Genomic DNA, 23,465 nt, shown 5'->3' with positions numbered 1-23,465 from the left:
GTCTCGTCCTTGACAATCATGTACCATCTTCACACTTAAAGGCCTGATCTGAACGTGTTGAATTACCAATTTCACTGGCACAAGGTTAGACACATCAGGAATCATCTCCCAAACACACACAAACCGGACGAACTAAAATGATTTTGCTTCTTCACACCCAACTTCTCTGTACTCACACATTCCGCCTCCTACCTTTTGCTCAGAGACCCTCCTGCCCTGCCAGAAAAATCCATCCACGTCCTAGATGGGAGCCTGGCACCCAGTGATTGCTGCAAAAACTTCTGTTCCCTTGATTATAAATTAATGCTTTTATTAATTTATAAGAATTATAAATTAATAAATTTATAATTAAATATAGTTAAATATAATTAAAAATTAAATATAGTTAATTAGGGTGAACATTAATCTAAGTTGCTAATAGAGTTTGCAAGGGGTCACCAAGCATTTCCTGGAAGGACATGACATCTATCTGACCTGAGCAAACTCTGGGGATACTGGGGTACAGGCCCTATCACCAGCCTCAGAAAACCTGGAGGAAAATTTAAAACCTCCATGACGCCACGTGTGCTGTGCAAGGGAGGAGGTTTATGCTGTTCTGCTGCTCCGAAACAGCATCCTGGGGTGGGAACTTCCACCACTAAGCCTCCTCATGGCGCCTACAGACAAGAACGTGAAAACACAGACAGACTCCAAGCTGAGTTCTGCTGGGAAGAGGCTTCCAGCACAGAGGCCAGGACAGAGTCTGGGGAGGAGATTCAACCAGACCACAAGAGCAGCAGGGAAGGAGAATCCATAAGCTAAGGGTGTGGACTCTAAGAAAAATATCCCTGAGTCTTCTCTGAAACACAGGACTCCCCAAGCAGCAGCCTGACCCTGGCTGATTTGCATACCCAGCAACTCTCTCCAGCAAGGGGATAAGACAGGCCTGTGGGGAACCTGCCAGCTTCAGTCTCAGGGAGCAGCATCAGGGACCCCAATATGGCCTGGACCTCTCTGCTCCTGGGCCTCCTGGCTCACTGCACAGGTACCTTACCCAAGCTCATTGCACCCCAGCCTAGGCTGAGGGACCAGCCTGGCACTGACTACTTAGTGGGGCTGCCGTGGGGGCCAGAATCCCATGTTTCTGCCTAGGAGGGGCCTGGTATGAGTAGACCCTGCTGTGCTCACTGCTTGGTGTGAGCCTGAGGGCCTGTGCCTGCTAAGAGAAGTGGTGGGGAATTTAATCATATGTCATAAACGTCATATACCTCCAGGCTCATAGGACGCTAAGGATGAGACTAGGGATGGGCACCCAGGAGATCCAGAATCACTGGATCTGAGTCCGGCCAGGCAAGTGTAGATGTTCTGGGAATGAGTCCTGCACATTAACCCCCCTCTCCTTTTCTGCCTGCAGGCTCTGTGGTCTCCTACACGCTGACTCAGCCACCCTCAATGTCGGTGTCTCTGGAGCAGACGGCCAGGATGACGTGTCAGGGAAACAACATTGAAGATAAAGTTGCTAACTGGTACCAGCAGAAGCCAGGCCAGGCCCCTGTGCGGGTCATGTATGATAGCACCCGACCCTCAGGGATCCCTCACCGGTTCTCAGGCTCCAACTCGGGGAACACGGCCACCCTGACCATCAGCGGAACCCAGGCCGAGGACGAGGCTGACTATTACTGTGGGGTGTGGGACAGCAGCAGTAAACATCCACAGTGACACAGGGTCATGGAGAAGTGAGACACAAACCCCTTCCCTGTTGGGTCACACTCTCCTGCAGCCCCAGAGGGATGAAGACACAGCCATGAGCAGTTCTGACCTGGCCCCAGATCTGAGTCCCCAGGCACCCCCTCCACCAGCCCCCAGGCCGGTCTGCAGTGTGTGTGTCAGGAGTGGATTAGGGCTCAGGGCAGGCTGTCCTGAGCAAGTCTTTGAATTGAAGATACAGCGATGACAGGAAGGACAGAAAGAGGAACATTTCTCTGTTGTGTTAAAACATAAAATGAGTCACTCAAGAAATAGTCACTATATTTGAGCGAGTAACACAAAACTTCACAGTCAGGACACTCCCGCAAGGGAACTGAGGAAAGGCTTTTATAGGGAACAGGCAGAAGCAAAGCGAACATATGACTTGCTGGGCTAGATGTGAGCAGTGCCGTGATATGGGAGTCTCGTGGGCTCCGGGGCCTCAGATGTTGATCTGAAACCTGAGGGTACACAGGACGAGGCTCAGGTGCTGACACTGGCTCCTCAGGCTTCACGGCCAAGGCAGCGTCATGGACGCCTTGTGTTGTGTGTTTAACAAGTTGTCACGGCCCTTTGATGTCCTTAGCGTGGTGACTGGGAGTATTGGCCAAATGTCCTGATGAATCCCCAGAACCTCCCACCTTCCCCGACCTCTTGAAGCAGCACACTCCAGTGCGCCTCTCAAATTAGAATAGAGAAAACCATTGCAGTGGACACTGGAGAATGAATGTAGAACCTCTAAAGCCTTGATATGCACACACACACACACATAACATAGCTCCTCCAACACTGCTGGGGGCCCCTGGATACTCTCAGATGTGCCCTCTTGGGAGTCCTTGGTCTGAGAGAAGCTTTTTCCCAGCTGATGCCTCCTCTCTGAGAGACTCAGGGCCAATGATGCCCTGATGCCAGGTCCCAGGCCCCGCCTCCGTCAGGAGGACCCTGCAGGGTCTCCCAGCTGAGTCTCAGTTATAAGCACATATGGCGGTGTCTGCAGTACCTTCCATATCCTTCCAGCCCATCACCCAAAACCGATGCATGGACCTGCGTGTCAAATGACCTTAGGAGGCCAAAGAACAGCACAGAGACCACTGCAGAGTCTGGAAAGTTTCCAAAGAGCCCTGATAAGATAGTGTGGGAGGAAACTGCTAGAGGAGTGTAGGGTAACAGGAAATTGTCAGAATTTCCCCCCCCTCCCACCATTGGCATCAAAGATGCACACTTGTGAGCATGCACATGTGCCTGATGGCAGACACCTGGAGTAGGGTGTGGGTGTGCGTACGTGGGCACACATGGGCTGAGAGTTTGGGCATAGAAGGGCGGCGTCACAGGGATGACAGTTGTAGAAGACACAGAAACAGCAGCAAGAACAGAGGAACAGAGACCATGAGCAAACACAGAGAGCCCAGAAAGGGTAAACATTCACCAGTAGAAGGGTTTAGGGGGTTCCTATCTGCCATGTACCTGGTTGCCGCACTACAAATTATATGAAAATCTCAAAGGCTGAAAAAGCCACCGAGGGCTCCAGGACTCTCCTTTACGCATCTTCTTGGGTCATAGAAAACCTGCTCTGTGTCTTGCTGGCAATACAAGGCAGAAGACCCACCCAAGGACAATAGCGTAACCCCCACAGATTTCACCCCCACCCCATCATTAGTGCCTGCTCCCCAGGCAGAAGACAATGGTCCAAAGTCAGTTTGAGAAATCATGAGAATTCGCCTTAACATGTAATAGATTCACCCAAATCAAAGGCTGCTCAGGTGCCACTAGGAAAGTATAAAGGAAAATAGAAATCCCTGTGTCCAGGAAAGCAGAATTTCCGGTGTCTCTCAAAAGCACAGGGAGAGGAAATGCAAAGCACCCGGGACCTAACAGGAAATTCACCACACCTGGTGCCCTATCACAATGCCCTGCACAGAGCAGGACATATGAGCTGTAATAAGTGCTACAGTCATTAATTCAGACTGTCCCAGAATGTGCCCAGAAGGTATAATTTGGAGAGCGTATCAGAAGTCATTATTTCGCAAAATTCCACCTTCCTGAGGTCAGGGAGTGAGGGAACCTGCTAGGTGCAGAAAAAAAGACAGCAAATGCAATCAATGACCAGATTATCTTAGATTGGAGGTCGAATTCAGTGCGCGTGTGTAAGGGAGGGGATAGTGAGAATAGTTTGGGTTGTGTAGGTCGAACAGGTATTTGAAGAAATAATACCTAAAAATATTCAGACTTTGTTGACAACAATAAAGGCACCAAACTAAGAAATTAGGACACCTTCAGCAACAAGGAAATAAAACAACCCAATTATGAGGGAGAAGGGTAATGCTCAGTGAAACTAGAACAGGCCTGGGTCCTATATCAAAGAGTCCACTTCTGCTGTCAAATTGCTCCCAACCCGCCGACTCCTGTATTATGACACCCCCTGTCCTCTTCGTTCCTGATGTGAACCCATGGGGAAGTGCAGCCAAAACCTCCTCAGATGCCCAGAAGGGCTCAGCCTCAGAAGGAGGAAAGAGAAAGAACTGGACATAAGAGCTGAATCCATAAACTATATAGAAGAAGACATAAGTAAAACACTACAAGACGTACATCTCAATAACATCTTTAATGACTCATCACCCAACAATGAAAGTCAAGGAAAAGATAAACACCTGGGATTACATCAAACTGAAAAGCTTCTGTACAGCAAAAGAGACATTAACCAAAACAGAGGGACACCCCACTGATTGGGAAAAATCTTTGCACTCCATTCAGCTGATAAGGGACTGATCACAAAGATATACCTAGAACCCACAGGACTCAACAAAACAAAATAAACAATCCAGTCAAGAAATGGGCAGAGGAACTTAAAAGACATTTCTCCAAAGAGGAAATGTAAATGGCCAAGAGGCATATGAAAAAATGTTCAACATCCCTATAATCAGGGAAATGCAGATCAAAACCACACTGAGATACCACCTTATACCAGTAAGGATGGCACATATCAAAAATACCAGCACAACAAATGTTGGCAAGGATGTGGTGAAAAAGGAACTCTGCTACATGCTGCTCTACTTGTGCTTTCAGAGCTGAGACACAGTCTCTCCTTAATGTCTGCTGGGGTGTCTGCCTTTCAAATTCAGTGACTGATCTGTTTACAATAGCTAAGCTTTGGAAACAACCCAAATGCCCAAAAATAGATGACTGGATCAAGAAGATGTGGTACATATACACCATGGAATATTACTCAGCATTCAAAAAAGATAAACACATGCAATTTGCAGCAACATGGATGGAGCTGGAAGGGATCATGCTCAGCGAAATAAGCCAGAAAGAAAAAGAAAAATACCGGATGGTCTCACTCATAGCAGGAATCTAGAAAACTTAAATAAGGGACCAGGAAAATGAATAACTATAAGAAAGTGAAAATCAGAATCAACAAAAAACTATGAAACAGAGACACTTTTGGGGGAGTGGGGGGGGCGGGAGGGGAGGGATTGGGATCAGAATGGGGGGGTTGCAATTGTACGGGGGAATATAAAAATAAAATTTATTATTTAAAAATAAATAAATAACAAATTCAGTGACTGATAGTGGGGCTTTGGCATGCCTTTCAGTCTAATGTAAATAAAAGGTGAACCACAAATGTAATCCAAATATTCCAGTTTATGCATTTAAAAGATAGAGATCCAGGGCCTCCCCGGTGGCGCAGCGGTTGAGCGCTGGGTTGCACATCTACCCGCAGCCTCTTGCAGCGCCGGTTCAATCCCCGGCTGCTCCCCGGCCAACGGAGGAGGGTCCCGCATGGCGCGCAGACCTCCCCTGCCGCCCGCTGCTCCCCTCAGCAGTGTACTTCGGTCCTTCTGCCTGCTCTGCTCCCCACTGTGGCTCTGGTGAATTCTCTCACCCTCCCGCACTTCTGACTTACCCAGTGCTTGTATAAATAAATAAATAAATCCTTAAAATAAATAAATAAATAGATAGATAAAAGATAGAGATCGAGGTAGAAGTAGTTCATATTAATTTTAACTAAAATACTCAAAAAACATTTTAGTTTCATATGCATTCAATATTAATATACTGTATTTACATTATTTTATGCTTAGTCTCTTAAATGTGGAGGGTATTTAGAACCACAGCACATCTCTCCCAGGATTGCCCACATTTTATGCTCCACAGCCCCTGTGTCTTGAGGTCAACACAGGAGAACCAAGCCAGGGGGCGGGTACGTTTTCTTGAGGCAACTGTCCCTGCAGACACAGGGTCCCTTGAAGCAGAGGCCTCAGTAGGTGGAATGACAGCTCCACTCTCCACGCAAACCACGATCCTGAGGCCACCCAGCAATGAGGGAATTGTTATAACGTGTGTCCACACTAATCCCGCTCTCAAAGACAAGACAGTCAATACAATAATAATGTAAACACTGAGTGTCAGCATCAAACACTTGTATTATGAGTCAGCATAAGGAATGACAAGTGTCCTGTTAACTACATATACTGTGGTATAACAATCCCTTTCAGTGAGAAGGTCACTCCCAGGTATCTCATGACAAACTGAGGCATGGAGTGATGTGCAACTTACTCAGGTCAGAACTGGAAGACAGGCTGAGCCCACAGGTGATTCTCTGTCCCAGAATTCCCATATGGGAACATAATTGGGCCTGTATGAGGCATGTGGACTTGTACTAGCCTCACAATCCCTTTAGTGTCCTTGTAAATTACTTGGCTTATGAAAGAAGAATCCCTTTCAGAGGGAAGGTCATTTCAGTAATCCCGAAACAAATCATAAAGTTATATTTTGGAATAGATCTAGGTGGTGGCTGATCATGAGGAAATGTTTCCAAAGTCTAATGACTTGTCCTCTCCACCGACAGATCATCGACGCATTCCCAAGCTCAGGTCACTCAGGAAAGTCCGTTCTCCCGGATGGTGCTAACAAATGGCCACACGCTGCAATGAGACCCAGAACTGAAGGTGTGCGGACTGGCCCTGAGGAGCCAGCAGCTCTGAGGGACACGTGGAGGGGAGAAAGCATCAGGGGAGGGGCTGTGTGGGGTGCTCGGCTGGGAGCAGGATGGACGGGCCTGAGGCCGTGGTCCTGTCCAGTCTCAGTCACCTCTTCACACACAACTGGAAGGGGCAGCGTGTCAGGGGTGTCTATGCCCAGGGACACAGGGGCCTCTCAGGGGGTCCAGGTGCAGCGTCTCAGCTTGTGTCAGTGAGTCACATTGTACATTTTCAGCAGCAGGAGTCTGAGGGCAAATATAGCTGTTCAGGACATTAGAGGAAAGCACACTTCTCAGACTGTACATTAAAAAGAAATGACTTCTATTCCTCCTGACAGTTCTAACACCCTGGCCTGGACCCATTTGGAAGAGGATCCTCACACTATTTTGAGAGGAAAAGAGCCTGACACGAGGAGACTGACCAGGCATCTTGAGTCCCCTGTCCTTCCCACACAGGGTCTGTGCTGTCTGTGCACAGGGAACAGAAAGACGGTCCCCACCTCTGTGCACAGACAGACTCACATTTGACAGGAAATCAGATTCCAGCCCTGTGAGCATCTGAGTGTTCACTGCATAGACGCAGGGAGGACAGACTCCTGAATACAGAAGCTAGGTCCTGACAGGAGGGGCCAGTAGTGCTGGGATGAGGAAAAGAGAATGAACTGGGGCCAGGTGAGGGTCAGGGCAGGAGGGTGAATAATGGGCTCCGAGGTTAGGAATTCAAACCTCTAACCCACTCCTATTGTCCTGGTTATTTTGAGAAAATCACTTACTGTCTCCCTCTTTCCCCATTAAGACACAGGAGCAGAGGCTGCAGTGGGTTATTCTGAGTGTCTGGTGAGGGGCCCATGTCACGCTCACCCGGGGCCTGGTCTCCATCAGGGTCAGAAGCAGTCATGCTGGTGACTGTCAGCACATGCAGGATGACATTCATCCTGGGCACAAGGGGGCGCTGTGGTCCTGATTTTGGGCCACAAACCAGTCCAGACACTGGGCTGTGCTCCAGTGCATTGGGCATGACTGATGCTCCCTTTGAAGACAGCTCAGTTGTAAAATCAACTGCCACAATGAACCACACCTACCCTTCCTCTGCCCTCAGGAAATCACCAGCTTGAGGCCCTTAGGCTCAGGGTTCAGACAAGACTGAGACACACACCCTGGGGACTGGAGAGAGATTTGCATTGGCTGCCCCGCCTCCTGGAGCTGCAGGCAGGGAGGATAAGACAGGAGCCTGGAGAGGCCAGTGCAACCCGGCAGCCTCAGGCCAGAGTTCCTGGAAGCCTCCACCATGGCCTGGGTGTCCTTCTACCTCTTGCCCCTCATGGTCTCCACAGGTCAGAGCAGCCCAGACACTGAGGGGTCCCCCTCCCCGGTATATCCTGCTAATACACAGTCACGAGAGGCATCTGTCCAATGTCACTCACCATCATTCTTGAATCTTCTGTTCCAGGTCTCTGTGCTGTGCCTCTGCTGACCCAGGCCCCTTCTGCATCTGCCTCCCTGGGAGCCTCAGGCAAGCTCACCTGCACCCTCATCAGGGAGCACAGCAGATATGGAATCGAATGGTTTCAACAGCTGCCAGGGAGGGCCCCGCGATATATGATGTATGTTAATAGTGATGGAAGCTACGGCAAGGAGCAGGGAATCCCCAATCGCTTCTCAGGCTCCAGCTCAGGGGCTGACCGCTACTTGACCATCTCCAACATCCAGCCTGAGGACGAGGCTGAGTATTACTGTGTCGCAGACTATACTACTGGTGGGCAATACGGTTAAGCCACAGTGACGCAGACAAAGGGGAAGTGAGACCAAAACCTTCCTCCGCTGTCCCTCTTCCACACAGGGCTCAGGGTGAGCTACACCCCGTCCCTCTTCAGGATCCTGAGATCTTGACTCTTCTTACATCCCTGTGGCTCTGACCACTTCCCAGACAGTAGGGCACAGAGGGACACTAGTCATCATAAAGACAATTTGGCCAACAAGCATCTGTGTCCTCCCTCAGGCCTGTGGGGTGATGCTGGGAGAGACAAGAAGGATCCTGACCCTGAGAGAGGGTGGGGACAATGACCATACCCCAGGGCTCTAGCCCTCTGCCCACAGCATGGGCTCGGCTCAGAGAAGAGTGTGGAGTCTCAGAGTTTCAGTGAATTGTCTGCAGGGAGTGTCCTACTCCTGTTCCCCATGGCAGGAGCAAGACTCCTGTCAGGATTGAATTTCAGCAGAAAACATCTACTCCGAGGGACACTGGACAGAGAGTTCTGAGCCCCATGGAGGATCCAGACTAGGGTACAGTTGGGCATCAAAGAGCTTGTGAGAAGATGTGCAGCAGGAAAATAGGTGCACATTGGGGTTTCTAATGGGGTAGATTATCAGCTTGTGATGCTGAAAATGGCTCCACATCCACCCACACGACTTTATAGGACTGACCAGGACACAACAAGGGAGCCCAGGAGTAGGGATGGGGGAGAGTGGATGCTCACGGTAGAAATGCAGACCCACCATGTCTCAATCTTGTGGGGGACCCATCTCAAATGTACTGGAATGGGTGGAGAGCAGTGACTGGACACACTATTGTCCACAGCAGACATAGTGACTAAGTGTCCCTGTTCCCAGCACTGAACTTAGCTGGTCAGAGGGCATCAGTCCAGACACCTGTTGACTGTCTCACAATGTTATAGCTCCGAGGGTGTCTGGTAGCTGCCTGGGCCTGGATAACTCCTAATTGGGCAGAAGAAGAAGGGGTGCTGGGGAGGGGTGGTCAGGGAGCAGAGGAGCAGGACCCAAGTTGGACATCAGGGCTCAGTCCTGCAGGGAGCCTGACACCAGGACCGCAGAGTCATGGGGTAAAGAGAATCTCCCCCCTGTCCCCACTCCAGTGACCAGTTATTCTGACTGAAATTTTGTAGTAACTCTGTCCCAAACAAGGTCTCCAGGCACCCATCCAGTGAGGGTTTCATGCAGTCCTTCCACTGTGGGAGAGGGAGTCAGGGGACTGCAGGGACATGTGTCACACTCCACGGACGTCACACACATCCACGCACCTGGGGTTTGTGGGTTATAATTTGGAATAAAGTGACACAGGAGCCTCCTATGGACGAGCGGGCAGTTGTAGACGTGATAATGAGAATGTAAATGGGAGGCAGATGAAAGTCATTCTCTGTCCTCTTAATGGTGCCCAACCAGAGAGGGAGATGCCACTGCCAACCCCAGGTCAGACGGGGACCAAGTGCCCATGAGACGCGATTCTCATGTCAAGGTTATGACAGGGGCAGGAGGAGGCCACAGGCAGCTCTTGTCCTGGGAAGGTGACTGCTGAGCAGTGTGGAGCACAGGGGTCCATGCAGGATTTTTCCCAAAACTTACACTCAAGATGCTCCATGCAGGCGTGTGTGTGCGCCTGGCTCCGGCTCTGCTAGTCTGGATTAAAACATGAAGACAAGCACCTGAAGCTGCCGCACTGAAGCTACACAGTGAGCACAGGAACCAAGGAGAAAACAGAGACAAGGATTGAGCCCTGGAGACCTGTGACCAGACTGACTTTGAGCCTGGGATTCAAAGTGCAGTGCCAACCATGTCCAGGGCGGGCAGGAGGACTGAGTGGCCAGGAGGCTACAAGCCCCCCAATCCCCAGATATATTTGATATTGCTTTTCTCTGAGACCTTGTAGGTGTTCTCTTGTGTTCCCTCTGTGGCCTCACAGGTCTCCCTCGTAGTGTTGTCCTTCTCTGAGTGATGCCAACCTCATAGCACTGACCACACCTCTAGGCCAAGTTGCACACTTATGGAGGCGTGTCACACCCCTACTCCAGGTGCCCACAATCAGGCAGACATGCCCCCAGCCCATGCGCCCAAAAGCCTTCTGTGCCGACAGGATCAAGGTCGCAGATGAGAGCCATAGAGGCTAGTGGCCTGAGAAGCCTGAAATTCATTTACCCTACAAAAGTAATCACACCCATCTGGATGCCATTGGACCTGCTGGTGATTAGCATTTGACCCTGATCCCCAGCCGGGGCCAGGGAGACCAGGAATTTGAAAATATAATCCAGGGTCACCGGTGGTACCATCGTGCAGCCTCTTACAACATTGCTGATAACAGTGTAGCTGGTGCCTCCCTGGATCCCACCCTTCACACTAGAGACCCAGAAGGCAAGTCCCTCCTGAGGGCTCTGACACCTGTGGAAATGACCAGGATGGTTGGGAGCCAAGGAGCAACCATCACAGGAGTCACACATGACAGACAAGGAGGTCTGGCCCTGATAACAACCTCCTGTATGCTAGCAAATTCACACAATCTCCCATGTGCTAGCTAGTAGTGGACACCAGAGCCTGTGATCCCCCACATCCCAGAGGCTGAGACACCGCACCCCTTCAGCCTGTATATGTGCTGTGCCCCAACAACCAAGTCTTCAGCAGGGAGCACAGCATCCAGCTCCCACACCTTTACCACAGCAGCCTCCAGCCTCCAGAGCTGGCTCCTGCAGACCAGTTGGCCCAACCCACGTACCACATAGCACCAGGGTGAGAGTCTCCAGTCACACTACAATACCCAACCTTGGTCCATGCCACACGACAATCCACAGCACCAGGGAGGCAGTGCCAGTGCTGCAGCCACCCCTTCCACAGGCCCAGTGGCCCCACAGCACTTGCAGCAAACCTACCAGTGAGTGGCTCACACCAAAAGAGCAAGCCTCCCTTGAGACCCTGCAGCTGGCAACTGGCATTGCACATGGCTGCACCCTGTGGGTACCATGCAGCAGACAATCAAGACTCACCTGGCACATCCTGCAGCTACACCAGGCAGCCATGGGCCACATGTGCACCCGCAGCACCAACCCCTGAACACACCTGAGTGGGGGCTGAACACACCTGGGTGGGGGTCAAATCCTAGTGCCAGTGTCTGGGAGGAATAATAGCCCTAACCACAGTCCACCACAATACAGTACCAGGGGGCACCTCCACGAAGGGGCTCACTCAGCACACAACTTGGGGAACAAGGAACCACTCTCCAGAAGGACACTCATCCCAGCACATGACTAACCCTCAGAACAAACAGGTAGTGATGGTCCAGGAAATCACAGAGCACCAGGAAGATGGGGGACAGAAGAACATGACCCATATGACAGAACTAATCCTAGTAAGGAGATCTTTCTGTGGGGAAATGTGCAAACAGCCATAAGCTCATGATGTGCTCTCTGTTGTCAGTCATTAAGGAAATGCAATTCAGACCAAACTTAGGCACCACTTAAACACCAACAAGTGCAGGTAAAACAGATAATAACTAGTGATGACATGAATTTGGAAGACTTGAAACCCTCACACATAGCAGAATGGAAAAGGTAGAGCCACTGTGGTAAACAGTCTGGAAATTGCCCCAATGACTAATTCTAAAGGTAACATATGGTCCAAAAACACTGTTTACAACATAGACCCAAAAAAAAATGAAAACACATATACCCACAGAAAACTTGTGTAAAAATGTTTCTTGTACACGGGGACTACACTTGAGAGGAGAAAGCATGCGTTGCACAAACAGAAAGAATGATGTCAAATATATATGTGCATATAAAATGTTTGTTGCAGGATTAGTGTTCCAAATAACCAAATGGTGGAAACACCCCAAAATCTGTCAATGAATGAATGAATCAACTGACCAGGGTGTGTCCATAGCATAGAATATCCCTCAGCCATGAAGTGGAATGAAATCCTGCTCCATGCTCCAGTGGGACTGAAGCCAGGAGATGCTGTGCAATGACAGGAGTCAGCATTAAGACCACACACCACACGGCTCTACTTGTATAAAAGCCCTGAACAGAGAAATATAAAGAAAGAGAAATTTACCACGGTTGCTTTGTACTGGGGTGTCTAGAGGCAGGAAGTGGAGGGTGGGGTTCATTTAGTGTTAAAATTATGGAAAACTGATTGTAGTGATCATAGCACCATGGTAAAGGTACCAAAACCTATTGTTTATATTGACTTTCATGGTTAAAACAATGTATTTGAATTATATCTCAAAATAAGTGATGTAGATGCAAAAGGTGGAATGTATTTCATTCAAGTCTGACAAAATTTCACACTTGCGAAAATTTTACAAAACTTTCCCACAAGAGAGATAAATCCCATTTCTGACATTTTGTTTCAAAAATCACCTTTCCTTTCTTCAAATATTGGTCTACAAAGTTATGGAGACTCTTTACCAGTGTGCGACCTCATATGATGCCAAGGCTGCGGGCACCTGATCCAGTCTCCTGGGAAACGCCTTCTGGGTCCCTGAGTAACACTGCACCCCGGGCATCAGGGTTCATGTAGGTGTGGCCTCTGCTGTCCAGTACACACGCCACCCCGGTGTTACTATTGGACCTTTGAGAGATGCGCAGGACAGGTCGCACAGGCATCACCTTTATCCCCACATGGCCACATTATGGGTACCAGTACAAAGAGGGGGGTAGGTGACCACTCCCCTGTCTTCACCTCAGGATCCCAACAGGATCAGCTAAAGGGCTGGACTCAACCCACCTGAGTCAAAATAGGGCTCATCCTAGAGGTCCCCTCTATGATGCTCTGTTGTGAGAACTGTGTGTCACCTGCAGATTCCCCCTGATGACACACTGATCATCACCCCAAAGCTTTCATGAAAACCTGTCACAGTGGGACTGAACTGGATTTGAGCATAGACAGCTGAGTGTGTCACGGGCTGCATCCTCAGAAAACCCAGAACGTTCCCTGTTGCAGAGCGATGGTCTCACTGCCAGCACACATGGAAGCCAATATTCTGACTCTGACTACTGACAATAGAAAGAGTTGTTTCTGAGCTGACAGACAAGGACACAGAGGACTCAAGGCTCACATCTGCCTCCCCCATCTGGGAGCTAAGACAGGGTTATGGCAGTGACGGAAGAAAGGAAGAAAGTCAGGGCTGATAAAGTATGAGCCTAACACAATCTCATTAGTCAGTCAAAAATCAGTCCAGACATGGAGTGGTTTTTTTCCCTAAATAATTTATCTTTTGAGTAGTGGTGTTTTGGTATCAACTGATTTAGAAATTAGCTGAAGGGCAGTCATGTGTAGCACATGCTCAGGCTGTCTGACACCATCTCTGCTCAGGAGCATGAGAAGACTCTCCCACCCTGGGGTCCATAAGAGAGGCCCCTGCACCCGCCCAGGGTGGCATTTGGGCTCTGCTGCCTCAGATCCCCGGGTCTGGACAGGACTTCATGTCCCAACACTCCAGTCAGATGCTGCCCGGTCTCTCTCAACTGTCCTTGATGGGAAGCATGTCCCCCCCGCAGACTGGCTGTGTGGATGCAGGCGTGGGGCCAAGAGCCACACTCAGGGTACTGTTCTTGAAAAAGTACGTGTGTGCGCGTGTGTGTATGTGTGTGTAAGAAAAAGAAAAGTAAATACATATTTTTAATCAATAAATGATTGATTTTTGTGAACCATTTTCCCAATGGTCAGGGAAGGACAGGTCTTTTACATGGAAAGCAATTACAAAACAGCCTGAGGAATGAACAGACAAGAGGCTTTTTTTCCTCCTACAATACCTCTGGCGTGAGATGCCTGATCCACAGATACCCACCCATTCCATGAGATCCCAGATCCTTCTTATTTTCTGCTTCATCCAACCCACTGTGGAGACATTGCTTTTCATTTTGTTAACATAAGACCTCAGAGTGGCTGCTGCAGCTCCAGCTATCACATCCTCATTCATGAGGAAAGCTACTGTATAAGTCTAGTATCATTCTTTAACTCACAGCAGAGCTTCATTGAAAGGAATCCGATTCAAAGGACACTTACAAAACTGCCAGAACTGGCCCACATGTTCGATCCAGACTGAAGGAACCTATAAACAGTGTCCAGGTCTGAAATAGGTGAGACAACACACAGGGGTTAGGGAGGACTATTTGCTGTGTCTGAAAACCAGCTATGTTGTTACTCTGCTCCATCCACAATGGAGAATGGGAACTCCTGAGAGCAGGGACAGGGTCATGTTCATGCCTTAGACCCCAGAAGGAATGTGTGCAAGACTGAAGTAGGGGGGGGTCACAAATATTTCCTGGATAGATATTCTCCTGTCTACCTTGAGTGCAGTCACCACCGAGGCCCATGATGGCACTGCACACACAGCTGGCACCATGAAGAGCCATTCCCTGACTCCTGTTCTCCCCAGTGCCACTCTGTGACCTGACAGTCCAGACTTGCAGTGCTGCCTCAGGTGGGTCCTGAATCTCTTCCTCTAAATAAACATGCTCATATTTTCCTTATTGATTTGATGCCTCTGTACCTGATCTTGAGGTAAACAGAGGCCACATATGGAACAGGGATTCACCCCTGGGTCAGGAGCCCACGTATCAGGGAATCACCACCTGAGAAGCTGCTTCTGAATCTTCACCTGAACAGATATGCCCCTGAGCCTCCTGCAGCCAGTGCAGAGTGGCCACCAGGGGACAGGAAAGAGCCACATGTGTCAGGGTGTTTCAAGCACCCTTGAGGTTGTGACAGGAGGGTTGGACACCAGCGTAATGGGTGACATTTTCCTGCAGTGTCATCCTTGACCATCATGTGCCCTCTTCATATTCCATGACCTGATCTGAACTTGTAGAATGGCCAATTTCACTGGCACAGGTTCAGACACAACAGTAATTTTCCCCCCAAACACACACAAGCCCAGTCCAGCTAATATGAAGCCACTGTCCTCACCCCTGCCTTCTCTGTGGTCACAGAGGCCCCACCCTCCCTTTACTCGCAGACATTCCTATCCTACCAGATAAAATCATCCATCTCCTGGAGAAGAGCCCGCACTCCATGGTTGCCCATAATCTTTTTCCTTTGTTTATAAATTGATATATTTATTAATAAATACCTTTCCCAAGGGTTTAAATACACTTAATTCGAGTGAACATTCGTTTCAGCTGCTCTTAGAGTTTGCACAGAGGCTCCAAGCATTTGCTGGGAGCACATGTCATCTATCTGACCTGAGCACACTCTGGGGATATTGAGGCTCAGCCCCTATCACTGGCCTCAGGAACCTGGAGGAAAATTTAAAAACATCAATGACTCCAGATGAGATGCTCAAGGGAGGAGGTATATTCCATAACTATATTCGGGTATTGCACCTGGGGTGGCCCAACTCAGCCTCATAAACATACCTACAGATGAGAATCAGAAAACTAGACTCCACACTGAGTTTTGCTTGAGATGGAGCTGCGCAGCAGAGAGGCCAGGACAGAACTAGGGGAGGAGATTCAACCAGACCATGAGGCAGCAGAGAAAGAGGATCCCTAAGCTGAGGTGGGGACTCTAAAAATCACCCCTCCCTCCCCAAGTCCCTGGAGGCTGAGTCTTCTCTGAAACCACAAAACTCCCCAAGCAGCAGCCTGGCCCTGGCTGATTTGCATACCCAGCAGCTCTCTCCAGCAAGGGGATAAGACAGGCCTGGCTGGAACCTGCCTAGGCTCAGCTCAGGGAGTAGGATCAGGGACCCCACCATGGCCTGGACCCCGCTCCTCGTGGGCCTCCTGGCTTACTGCACAGGTATCTTAACAGGCTCACTGCACCCCAGTTCCAGGGCTCTGGGACCAGCCTGGCCTTGACTCTGAGCTCAGCAAGGGCTGCCTTAGGGCCAGGATGCTCATGACCCTGTGCAGGGTGGGAGCCTGGGTACTGAGCCACCAAGGCTGTTTGGTGTGAGTCTGAGGGGCTCTAGCTGCCAGGAGAAGGGGAGTGTTTTCTCTTTGGCTGAGGCCTCCATTCACCAGCAGGCTCATGGGACATTGGGACTGGGATAAGGGAAGGCGCACCTAGGAACCAGAGAATCCTGGGTCCTTAGTCTAAGGAGCGTGGGGGTCTCCTGCGAATAGGACTTACATCTTCGCCCACCATCTCTTTTTCTCTCTTGCAGGATCTGTGGTCTCCTATCAGCTGACTCAGCCTTCCTCAGTGTCGGTGTCTCTGGGAGAGACGGCCAGGATGACGTGTCAGGGAGACAACATTGGTAATAAATATGCTTACTGGTACCAGCAGCATCCAGGCCAGGCCCCTGTGCTGGTCATTTACTATAATAACCAGCGGCCCTCTGGGATCCCTGACCGGTTCTCTGGCTCCAACTCGGGGAACACCGCCACCCTGACCATCAGCGGGACCCGGGCCGAGGACGAGGCTGACTATTACTGTGCAGCAAGTGATGGCAGTGGGAGCAGCTGGCGTTACTCACGGTGACACAGACAGATGGGGAAGTGGGACAAGAACCTCCCTCCCAGGCCTGCGCTCACTCCCACAGACCTCAGAGGCCTCCTAAGGTGGCCCTTTGGGCTGGGAGACTCTGAGCAGATTTTTATTCTCAGGGCTGCTGTTTCCCTGCTGAAATAGAGAGGGTGGGAGTCTGTTGAGCTCTGAAACTCTTGTCAGCATCCTGGTATACAAGGACCCTCAAGCCAAGGCCTTCTGGAAAGCCAAGGCCTCTCCAGGCTCATTGTCTTCACTTGTCCCGGGGGTGCTGAGAGGAGTCAAGATTCAGGAAGGACAGTGTCTGGCTCTGGGTGGCCGCTGACTCTCGTGGTCATTCTTGTTATCAGTTCAGGATCACCCTGCACTGGAGCCCAAGGCCTGCTTTATGGAGAAGGACCTCCCTGGGAGGAGAACGGGAGGGGCAGCAGCCATGTCCTCAGCCGCCCTGCTCCTTTGTAGGTTGATCTGAGCATTTTCATAGAAAACTTTCACATCACTCTCTTGACACTCAGCGAATGGAAGCAAATATCATCAGGTTTGGGGCCACTCTCTCCTTTTCAAAAATCTTGCCTATCATGCACAACTGTTTCTCCTTTCCTCTTTGAGCTCTATGTCCATACTACACTTCTTGGTCACTTGATCTGTGCATATTTTTATAACTGGAAATCTCATTTATTATGCCTTTATAAATCTGTCATAAAAATAGACAATTAAAAATGTGTTTTCTCTCCTGGGATTCTGAGTGTTCCTTGATTCTCTTCCTCCTAGAGATATCAGCATAACTTTTAGTAGCAAAATTTAATCAAAGCAACAAAAATATTAAGAGCATCATAAATAATTATAGTATAGTGTTGGTTCATTGATCTGCTGTCACTAAAATTTCTGTAGAATGCAGCAGGATCTTATTTGAGTCTGTTCTTGCTTTACTTTCATATGAGACTCAGAGAAAGCTCAGTCTTGTAAGCAGGAGTTGTGTGATACAGTGTCTCTTACCGACCTGAACTCCTCCCACTTTCATGCCAAAAATCTTGGTCATCGATGGACGCATTTTATTGTCCACAGTCTATTAGCTGACAGTTTTCATGCTCTTCCACTTTTGCTGAACGCTAAGAATTGGAAACCACCAGATATCAAGAGGGTTGGTGTGGTGGACAGTCTGTAGCAGCAGCAAATCCCTTCTGGAATGGAGGAGTCATTGCTCCACCTGCTGGGGAGCTGCCCGCAGACAGCCTGGCATCGTGCACCAGCCCTCCCATGAAGGGCGCCACCTCCTCCCGTGCCATGGACCTCCCCTAGAGTCGGACCTCCAAGCCTGATGAGTACGAGGGTCTGAAGACCAGACATGCAGCCACCTGGGAGGGCTCAGAAGGGGCATCCAAGCAGCAGAGTCCTGTGGGATCTCTGAGGATGAAGGTCCCGCTGAGCCCTCCCTCAGCGCATCCTGCCCTCACCCATCTCTGGCACAGGGGGCGGGGCCCAAGCACTCTCCCTATAAACATCCTGCCAGCTGATCCCACCCCTGAGTCAGGTCTTGGGGCACCACCTGCAGTGGCGTCCACCAGCCATTTGTCACCTACGTTCTCAGGTTCTGGCATCTGCCCCAGGAAGGTGTCCCCAGTGCCAAGTCCACGACCTGACGGTGACATGCAGGATCTCATTTAGCCCCAGCCCTTTCTTCCCCCAGGGCCACGTTCATGTTTGTTTTCCATGTGATCAACTGAACACCCTGTGGCTAGTCTTGTGAAAAATGGGGGCCACAGAGAGGGTAATTCACCCACGGGACTAGCATTTCATGTCTCAGGGAATCCCCTCCTGAACTGCAGCTTCTGAATCCAAACCTGAACACTGGAAGCCTCTGTGCCTGCTGCCCCCAGTGCAGGGAGCCACCAGGGGGCAGCAGAGAACCACCTGCATCACACTTGTTCTGGCCTCCAGGCAGCTGTGAAAGGGGGAGCAGCAGCCACCAGGAGCTAAAACCTAAGTGACAGGGATCACCCTTGTCAGTAATGTCCCCATTTCAGACTCCATGGCTGCGGTCTGGGGCTTATAGAAATGGCTTGTTTCTCTGGCTCGTATTCAGACATTTCTGTTCTTCCACATAGCTCAGTCCTGCTAAAATGACCTCACTGTCCAGGCCCTGGATGAGAGCTGGACACAGCAGGTGTTTGATAAACTTATGTTGAATTGATTACAAATGAAGACAGCTTGTCACTTAAACCCTCACCTCATCAGCAAAACACACGGGATTATAGTGATCTCACAGGGGCACAGCTCTTAGATTCCTTTCCAGGCCTCACTCTCACGCAGTATTTTGGACCCCGTGATCTCCATGTGACCTGAGTGCACACGGAGGGTACTGAGGCACAGCCCAGTGTCTTTCCCAGTAGCCCAAGCAGAAGAAATGATGGATCAATGTCTCATGAGTGTGTGTGAGTGAGGAAAGATCCTCATTCAGAATCTGCTGCTCAGTGGCTATGGGGAGAGAGGATATAACCCAATCTCAGTTTGGAAATGTCAGTTCCAGAACAGGATCAGAACACACAGACGTCAGCTGAGCTCTGCTGTGGCAGGACCCGCCCAGAGAAAGAAGACGACAGAGTCTAGGGGAGGAGATTCAGCCAGACCATGAGAACAGCAGGGAAGGAGGACCCCTGAGTTGAGGGTGGAGACTCCAGAGAAGTGTCCCACCACTCTGTGTCTCTGGGGGCTGAGTCTGAGTCTTTTCTGAATCCACAAAGGCCCCCAAGCAGCAGCCCAGGCCTGGCTGATTTGCACACCCAGCAGCTCTCTCAAACAGGGGATGAGACAGGACTGGGGGAGAAGGGGAAACCTGCCAGGCCTCAGGGAACAGGATCAGGGACCCCACCATGGCCTGGACCCCTCTCCTCATGCACCTCCAGGCTCTGGAACGAGCCTGGTTGTTACTCTGAGCTCAGTGATGGCTGCCTGTGGAGGCAGGATTCTCATGATCTAGGGGGAATATATTGTGGTTAGACCCCACTGCGCTCACTGTTGTGTGTGATCCTGAGGGGTTGTGCCTCCCAAGATTAGGGGAAGGGTGGTGTTCATTCATTTCTCAAAAATCACCACCATACATCTTTCAGCCAGGCTCAGGAGATACCGAGGATGAGGCTGAAGGAAGGGGACACCCAGGGGACAGGAACTACTAGATGTGAGTCCAGGCAAGTGCAGGTGCTCTGGGAATGGGCCCTGCACATTAAACACCACCTCCTTTTCTCCCTCGATGGTTCTCACTAAGGAAGACACCCCAGTGCTGGGGCAATAGGGAGAATAGGAAAGACATCGCTGAGGTGTGGAGCTTTTCCACTACACTCTGGATTAACAACAAGGAAGACAAGCACCTGAAACTGAGGCCACAAGGACACAGGTGACTCAAGGCTCAAATCTGTCTCCACCATCTTGGAGCTAAGACAGGCTTATGGCAGTGAAAGGAAAAGGGAGGAAAGCTAAGCTGGAGTAAGGTGCAACCTGGCAGGGTGTCCTAGTCAGACCAAAATCAGCCCAGACATGGAAAAGTTTTTCCCCAAGTAATTTCATTTTGCACAGGGTGCTTTGGTTCCTATGGGCTTGCAAATTAGCTGAGGGGCAGTCATGATTAGCACATGCTCAGGTTGTCTGACCTCATGCTCTGCTCCAGGAGCGCGAGAAGACTCTCCCAAAAAGGTGTTCACAAGAGAGGCCTCTGCGCCCACCCAGTGGTGGCATTTGGGTTCTGCTGCCTCAGACCCCTGTGCCTGGACAGGGCTCCAGGCCCCAACACTGCACTCTCAGATGCTGCCCAGTGTCCTCCACCGGCCTTGAAGGGGAGCACATCTCCCTGCAGACTGGATCTCTGCAGATGCAAGGGTGGGGCCAAGAACCCCAATAGGAACCCCTGTTTTTCAAAAGAAAAAGATATACATATATGGAGTTAGATAAGTTTTGACAGTCCAGGATTGTGAGGGTGCATTGGCCTTGGCATCATCAGACAGATACTGAATCAACTCTTTGGAGACACTTCCTACTACTTGTTCCATCTTTTCTCCTGACAGCAACTCCAAAGGGCCCCTCCAGCCTGTCATCACTCAACAACTATGGGTCATTTTTTATTTGATATTAATTACCTGGTTGCTCATCCTTACCATCATTTTCATTAATGAATTGATTTCTATGAATCATTTTCCCAATGGTCAGGAAATTACAGGTCTTTTGCATGCACAGCAAATACAAAAGGCATTATTTTATCCTACAAGAACTCTGGAGGGAGATGGCTTTTCCACAGAGACCCACCCATTCCATGAGATCCCAGATCCGGCTTATTCTCTGGTTCAACCATGCAATATGGAGACATTGTTTTCCTTTTGTTAAGGTAAGACCTGGGAGTGGCTGCTGCAGCTTCAGCTATTACATACTCATTCAAGAGGAAAGCTGCTGTATGAATCCAGTATGACCCTTTCACTCACACCAAATCTTCACTAAAAAACATCACAGTCAAATGAGACTTATCACACTTCAGCCATCACTGGGCCACGTTGTCAATCCAGACAAGGAATCTGTGAATGGTGTCCAACTTTCAAATAGATGAGACAACACACAAGGGATTCATGAGAACCGTCTGCTGTGTCTGAAAACCAGCAATGCAATTGCTCTGCTCCATCCACAATATGGAAACTCCCAAGAGCAGGGACGGTGCCATGTTCATGCCATAGGCCAGAAGGAATGTGTGCAAGGCTGGAGTGAGGGTGACAAATATTTCCTGGACAGATGTTCTCATGTATGTCTTGGGTACAGTCACACCAAGGCCCCATGATGGCACTGCACACACAGCTGGCACCATGAAGAGTCATTCCCTGAATCCTCTTCTCCCCAGTGCCACCTGTGACCTGACAGTTCTTCCAGGTGTGTCTCAGGTGAGTCCTGAACCTCCCTCCTTTAAGTACACATGCTCATATTTTCCTTGTTGATCTGAGGCCTCTGTCCCTGACATTGAGTTCAACAGAGGCCACATATGAAAGTGCAGCCCACGGACAGGGAATCACCACCTGAGATGATGCCTCTGAATGCACACCTCAGCAGCTGATGCCTGGAGCCTCCTGCAGCCAGTACAGAGTGGCCACCAGGGGGCAGGAAAGAGCCACATGTGTCAGGGTGTTTCAAAAACCCTGGAGGATGTGACAGGAGGCTTAGTCACCATGAGGGAAACCAGAGAAATTCTGTAACATTTTCCTACAGTCTCGTCCTTGACAATCATGCACCATCTTCACACTTAAAGGCCTGATCTGAACGTGTTGAATTACCAATTTCACTGGCACAAGGTTAGACACATCAGGAATCATCTCCCAAACACACACAAACCGGACGAACTAAAATGATTTTGCTTCTTCACACCCAACTTCTCTGTACTCACACATTCCGCCTCCTACCTTTTGCTCAGAGACCCTCCTGCCCTGCCAGAAAAATCCATCCACGTCCTAGATGGGAGCCTGGCACCCAGTGATTGCTGCAAAAACTTCTGTTCCCTTGATTATAAATTAATGCTTTTATTAATTTATAAGAATTATAAATTAATAAATTTATAATTAAATATAGTTAAATATAATTAAAAATTAAATATAGTTAATTAGGGTGAACATTAATCTAAGTTGCTAATAGAGTTTGCAAGGGGTCACCAAGCATTTCCTGGAAGGACATGACATCTATCTGACCTGAGCAAACTCTGGGGATACTGGGGTACAGGCCCTATCACCAGCCTCAGAAAACCTGGAGGAAAATTTAAAACCTCCATGACGCCACGTGTGCTGTGCAAGGGAGGAGGTTTATGCTGTTCTGCTGCTCCGAAACAGCATCCTGGGGTGGGAACTTCCACCACTAAGCCTCCTCATGGCGCCTACAGACAATAACGTGAAAACACAGACAGACTCCAAGCTGAGTTCTGCTAGGAAGAGGCTTCCAGCACAGAGGCCAGGACAGAGTCTGGGGAGGAGATTCAACCAGACCACAAGACCAGCAGGGAAGGAGAATCCATAAGCTAAGGGTGTGGACTCTAAGAAAAATATCCCTGAGTCTTCTCTGAAACACAGGACTCCCCAAGCAGCAGCCTGACCCTGGCTGATTTGCATACCCAGCAACTCTCTCCAGCAAGGGGATAAGACAGGCCTGGGGGGAACCTGCCAGCTTCAGTCTCAGGGAGCAGCATCAGGGACCCCAATATGGCCTGGACCCCTCTCCTCCTGGGCCTCCTGGCTCACTGCACAGGTACCTTACCCAAGCTCATTGCACCCCAGCCTAGGCTGAGGGAACAGCCTGGCACTGACTACTTAGTGGGGCTGCCGTGGGGGCCAGAATCCCATGTTTCTGCCTAGGAGGGGCCTGGTATGGGTAGACCCTGCTGTGCTCACTGCTTGGTGTGAGCCTGAGGGCCTGTGCCTGCTAAGAGAAGTGGTGGGGAATTTAATCATATGTCATAAACGTCATATACCTCCAGGCTCATAGGACGCTAAGGATGAGACTAGGGATGGGCACCCAGGGGATCCAGAAT

General features: G+C 49.9%; 1 protein-coding gene across 1 annotated transcript in view; it reads left to right on the top strand.

The window, feature by feature from the left end:
* Nucleotides 1–978: 978 nt before the first annotated feature.
* Nucleotides 979–23,465, top strand: part of LOC311184407 (immunoglobulin lambda-1 light chain-like) — a gene marked incomplete at its 5' end in the record, with an annotated part of 180,919 nt that continues 158,432 nt past the window's right edge. Inside the window, 2 exons of the mRNA XM_084254392.1 lie at nt 979–1,024; nt 1,394–1,680. Of these exons, the coding sequence (XP_084110518.1) occupies nt 979–1,024; nt 1,394–1,680 (333 nt within the window). The remainder of the gene's footprint in view (nt 1,025–1,393; nt 1,681–23,465) is intronic.

The sequence above is a fragment of the Talpa europaea genome, assembly GCF_964194135.1.
Source record: "Talpa europaea genome assembly, chromosome: 14".
NCBI lineage: Eukaryota > Metazoa > Chordata > Mammalia > Eulipotyphla > Talpidae > Talpa > Talpa europaea.
Note: the sequence above shows the minus strand (reverse complement) of the source record. Positions and strands in the feature narration are given on the sequence as shown.